This window comes from Crocodylus porosus, unplaced genomic scaffold (genome assembly GCF_001723895.1).
Source record: "Crocodylus porosus isolate Cpor-Errol unplaced genomic scaffold, CroPor_comp1, whole genome shotgun sequence".
NCBI classification, from domain to species: domain Eukaryota; kingdom Metazoa; phylum Chordata; order Crocodylia; family Crocodylidae; genus Crocodylus; species Crocodylus porosus.
Window position 1 is genome coordinate 105,537,201 of NW_017728906.1, and position 5,620 is coordinate 105,542,820.

General features: G+C 44.8%; 1 protein-coding gene across 1 annotated transcript in view; it reads right to left on the reverse strand.

Moving 5' to 3' along the window:
• TM9SF2 (transmembrane 9 superfamily member 2) overlaps positions 1 to 5,620 on the reverse strand; it is a 45,873-nt gene that overhangs the window by 22,898 nt on the left and 17,355 nt on the right. Inside the window, exons 5-7 of the mRNA XM_019529706.1 lie at positions 4,432 to 4,561; positions 2,976 to 3,100; positions 827 to 938 (exon numbers count right to left, since the gene is read on the reverse strand). Of these exons, the coding sequence (XP_019385251.1) occupies positions 827 to 938; positions 2,976 to 3,100; positions 4,432 to 4,561 (367 nt within the window). The remainder of the gene's footprint in view (positions 1 to 826; positions 939 to 2,975; positions 3,101 to 4,431; positions 4,562 to 5,620) is intronic.

Genomic DNA, 5,620 nt, shown 5'->3' on the forward strand with positions numbered 1-5,620 from the left:
AGGGCCATTAGTATGGTTGGGGGCCTCTGTGGCCAGCCCTATGAGAAAAGGCTGAGGGACCTGAATCTCTTCAGTCTCCACAAGAGGAGACTGAGGGGGATCTGGTGGCTGCCTACAACCTTATCAGGGGCCAGCAGCAGGGACTCGGAGAAAAGTCTGTTCACCAGGGTCCCCCTTGGAGTCACCAGGGACAATGGCCACAAGCTGAGGGAGGATAGATTTAGGTTAGATATTAGGAAGAACTACATCATGGTAAGGATGGCCAGAGCCTGGAATAGGCTTCCCAGAGAGGTGGTACTCTCACCTTCCCTGGAAATCTTCAAGAGGAGACTGGATAGGCACCTGGCTGGCCCCTCCCACCCCCAGTGCTCATTCCTGCCCATGGCAGGGAGTCGGACTCGATGATCTGTCTAGGTCCCTTCCGACTCATTGCTTCTATGATTCTATGATATGAAAAAGATTTCTCCCCACTCCGCCCCCTAAAATTCCAGTAGGTAATTTGGCCACAAAACCCCATTAATATGCAACAACAGCTGTGCAACTAAATCTCCTAAACTGCAACTAAAAACTTGATTTGAAAGAGGACTGCATTTTTAGCTACACTTAGTAACAATACTGCATTGAACATTCTGCAGCAACATTAGCCATTCATTTTCTAAAACTTAAAATAACAAACAAATGATTTGTTCTTGAGGAATGGCTGAAATAAATAGGATGAAACTGAGTAAGAACAAAGTGTAAAGTTCTACACTTAGAAAGGAACAATCAAATACACAGAGAGAAGATGGGAAATAACTGGTTAGGACAAAAAACCTTAAACACTCACCTGAAAGGTAACAGAGTACGTATAAACAATTTTGATCTCCCCACTAGCCTGGTTATTTATATCCATAGGCACACCTGAGCAGTCAGGGTTTTCTGGATTTGTATGCTTATAGCTATGGAAAGAAACATGCACAAAATTCAAAGCTGTTCATTTGACTAGCAACAGTGTTAAAGTTTACTCATTTAATTAATTAGCAATTTCATTTAGAATTTTTCTTCCAAGCATCCAATTTTAAAATAATAATATTTATAAGTTTCAGAGACTACAAGCTGTGGCATGAACATCAAAAATAGCATTTCTGTTCCCTAACAATGTATAGCAAAGACAAATTTTCCTAAAATACCTCAAATTTTAAGCAACATACTCTTCCATCATGTGAAACCTAAAGAAATGATGAATATTAAAAAAAACCTCAACAAAAAATAAGACAAGTCGATTAGTTAGTTATTATACACAAGAAAAAATTCATATTTTCCTTTAAAAACCATTAGGTGGTTAAGATCAGAACATCTGACCTGCAACTCAGCAAATTCAGTTATACTGACAGAGTAAAGGAAAGCAAGGTAAATACATTTTAGGGACTAGAAAGAAGGATGTTAATTGTAATGGATCGTAAGCCTACAAAATGTGTTGTTTTCTTAGACAGCAGGACAGTTGAAATAGCATAAAAGGAGCCTAACTCTATTAAAATATTTAATACTGACAAGATAAAAAGGCAAGGTGAATTTATTTCCCTTGCTTTGAACACTGATGAATAAACAGGAATCATAATGAGCACATGATATGATGCTTCCCCCTCCCATTTGCCAATTGAAAAGTATACCACCAAGTATTTTCTGGGTACTACAGTTGAAGATAAAAGTCCACTGTCAGAAAAAGGAACTGTTGCTTTATACCATCCTAAAATCAGATCACTTTTTCCAGCAGGAAAACTCGACTTCTGCCTTTTGTAACACATCTTATAACTAAAGAGAAATGTTTTGGAGCATTGATCTCCAACCTTTTTAAGTAGATGGCGGATGAGAACGTGATGGTGTTCAACACCGAAAAATGCAAGGTTCTCCACCTTGGGAAGAAAAACCTGCAACATGCTTACAGGCTCGGCAGTGCTATACTGGCTAGCACTACAGGTGAAAGGGACTTGGGGGGGGTCACGATTGACCACAAGGTGAACATAAGCCTCCAATGTGATGCTGCGGCTAGTAAAGCGACCAAAACGCTGGCCTGCACCCATAGATGCTTCTCAAGCAAGTCCCGGGATGTCATTCTCCTGTTGTACTCGGTGAGGCCGCAGCTGGAGTACTGTGTCCAGTTTTGGGCTCCACCATTCAAGAAGAGCCACGTGCATGATCAGAGGTCAGGAAAACAGATCTTTTGATGAGAGGCTGAGAGCAATGGGACTCTTCAGCCTGGAAAAGCACAGGCTCAGGTGGGACTGGCGGCTGCCTAAGTACATCAGGATCTGGGGGAACATCTGTTCACCAGAGCGCCCCAAGGGATGACAAGATTGAACGGTCACAAACTCTGCCGCGACCGATTCAGGCTGAACGTAAGGAAGAACTTCTTTACTGTCCAAGCCCCCCAAGGTTTGGAATCGACTGCCTCCAGAGGTGGTTCAAGCACCTACTTTGAATACCTTCAAGACACACTGGGATGCTATCTTGATGGGATCCTATGATTCCTCGTGACTTCCTGCCCCTCGGGCAGAGGGCTAGACTCGATGATTTATGTCTATGAAATCTATGAAACCTTTGGCATTTAAAACAACCCAAGATCTACCATGCGCCACCACCTGTGCCATCCCCCCGCCACTCAGCAGGTAAGTCTGTGGGGAGGGAAGGGGGAGAAGATCAAGGCAGAGGGAGAAAACCACTGCTCCTGCCTCTACGGCACTGTCCCTCACTGTGGGGGCCTTGATCTAGCCCCTGCCCCTTCCTTCCCCCACAGACTGACCTGATGGGCTAGGATGCATGTACTTGGGTACTCAGCCACCCAATCCCAGTCTCGGATCGATCTGAAAAAGCTCCGAGATCTATCAGTGGATCGAGATCCACCAATTAGTGACAACTGGTTTGGAGTAAAATTCTTGAAGCTAATCTTTGTTTAGTGACAGGTCATACTGTAAGAAGGTTGAATTTTTAATACTCACCTTTTTGGTTCAAGCTTAGCAGCTACTAGTCTTGCTCCCGTTGCTCCATTTTCTACGATATGGTAGAATATTTTAATGTCGACATGATTGAAAATATAGAAGGTATCTCTCTCATGAAATTCTGACTGCAAAACAGAACACAGAAGTAAATAAGACATAGAGAGGAGAATTCTAAAATGTAAATTTTGTTAAGCCTGTAAGATTAGCATGTCCTAACTTTTTAAATCTATCTGCTACCAGGTTGGAAGCTCAACATTTTTTTAAAATACATATTCTGGACTATTCAGAGAAGCACTTTCTTGCTTTACCTCTTTAAATGAGTAATAAATGTAAAAACCTGTTAAGAGCACTGTTTTCAAACTAACCTTAACCAAAACAGTTAGATTACATACTACTTTATCAAATAGCTATATAGTGTTTACATCAGGCATGTTCAACTTCCAGCCCACTGGCCAAATCCAGTCCATGGAACCATGGCATCTAGCCTGTAGGGCTCCCCATGGGTTGGAAAATTTGACAGTGGGTGCCACTTCACCCACTGCCATGTCCCCTTCCCCTGGCACAGTTGGATTAGGACAGAGCCACACCCCCTCTCCCTGACAGGCCAGGCCATGCTTCCTCCCCCATCCCTGTGGGGCTGGGTTATGGCCCCCTTCCACCACACAGCTGGTTAAGGGCCAGATTGCCCCCAGTCCCCCCATGGCTGGATGGGGCCCCACCAAGTCTAAACTGGTTACTGGTCAGAAGAACCAGCCAGATCTCACCCATAGATTAACAGGCCACTGCCCACCTGACCCTCTGAGCAAAAATATCAAGCATCGCTTGCTTAAGTAATAAGTTTGTTTGTGACATGCGACCGCAACTTAAAAATAGAACCAAAGTCAGTATTTTAACAGAATGAGAAATGTCTGCACAAAGAATTTTTCTCACGCTACTTCCAGTGACACAGGTCACACAGGACTCTTACTAAGATGCCTTGTTTCCAACAACTATGCATAAGCCCTCTCAGTGGAGGGGAAGTTAATTCCTTCAAGAAGCATTAGCTTATGTCAACTTTTGCTAGGTTTGAAAAGGCACATAACAGAGCCACTGCATGGAAGTCTGCTCCTCAGAGAAACATGCTTATTTAAAAACTCCACAGCCCCAGCCATGCAGCAGTTAGAGAGAAATTTTCAGGGTCAAGGAAGGATGTTGCATTGACTTGGCCACGTGCATGCATGTCCTTCCCTCCAGTCCTTCACAGCCTTCTACACCCCACAGTGGAAAGCAGCCTGAAGTTTCTCAGGTAAATCTGTTCTAACTTCATCTAAGTCGAGTCCACAGCACATTTCCATCATTTCCTGAACCAGTCTGAAGATGAAGGAAAACCCATCATGGAACAAAGCATCAGAAAGCAAGGAAAAATCTGGAAAGAGATTTCATGCAGAAAATGAAGCAGAAAAGTCTTTAAACTTACATTAATGACACAGGCGTCTTTTTGATGGCCGTCTTTTGTAATATAACAACCAATAGGAAACCCAGGATTGCAGAACCTCTGACCTTCTTCAACATCATAGCACCATGTTACAGGCATGTTGTCAACAATCCTACATAAAGAACACTAACATTTCACTAGATTTCAGGAGACAGAGAAAGCTTCAATATAAATAAAAGCTTACACCATTTTAAGCCACAGTAATATTTAGAATTTTGAGAGATCAAAAAACCACTACAACAGATCCTATTTGCCACAGTGGGCCACACTTGAAGCTCTCTACGTGTTATGTGAGCAACTCCCCCACAGCTGAGGGGGAACCCAACTGCTATGGCTATGGGACCAGGGCCAGGGCCTGCAGGCCTGTGTCATCCCCCTCCCCCCCTCCCAGCACTCTAGCCTTGCTGTCAGTGGGAGGTGGCAATTGCCACCCCCACCCCAGGATTTCTCCTTCCCTGGGAATGTGTGCAGCAACAGGGAGCCAGCCTGACCCCGGCTGGGCCCCACAGCCACACAATCCCACCCCAGACCTGGACTCTACACACCGACCTAGATGGGCACTGCGCCCAGCCTTAGCCCTGCCCTACTCTATTCCCTCCCTCCCTCCCTCCCTGTGGGGCCCTCAGTTTGCCCCCACCCCCACATAGTTGCCTGGAGGGAGCTGCACTCCATGCTGCCTGGCTGCCATGTACATGTGTTCGCACATGCATGTAGCACCTCCTGCCTTCCATCTTCCTCCTCTCCCTCTCCCCAGCCCCAAGCAGGAAGAAACCCATCATTTCCCACAGTTTTCTCCTAAAAAGGGGCAAATCCACATTTTTTCCATGGGGAATGGAAACCTGGATCCATGACTAACAGACCACAGGTGACAATCTTTATTTTATTTAATTTTTTAAAACTGGATGTCACATGGGCCTCAGCAGTGTGCTGACTGAGTCACATGCGGCCCATGGGCCACAGGTTGAAAGCCACTGTTCTAGAAGTAGGTGTCCGGATTATGTAAAATTTCACACGATATTGATTTCATAGACATTAGGGCTGGAAGGGACCTCGGGAGATCATCGAGTCCAGCCCCCTGCCCAAAGGGAAGGAAGTCAGCTGGGGTCATAGGATCCCAGCAAGATAAGCATCCAATTTACTCTTGAAGGTGTTCAATGTAGGTGCTTGAACC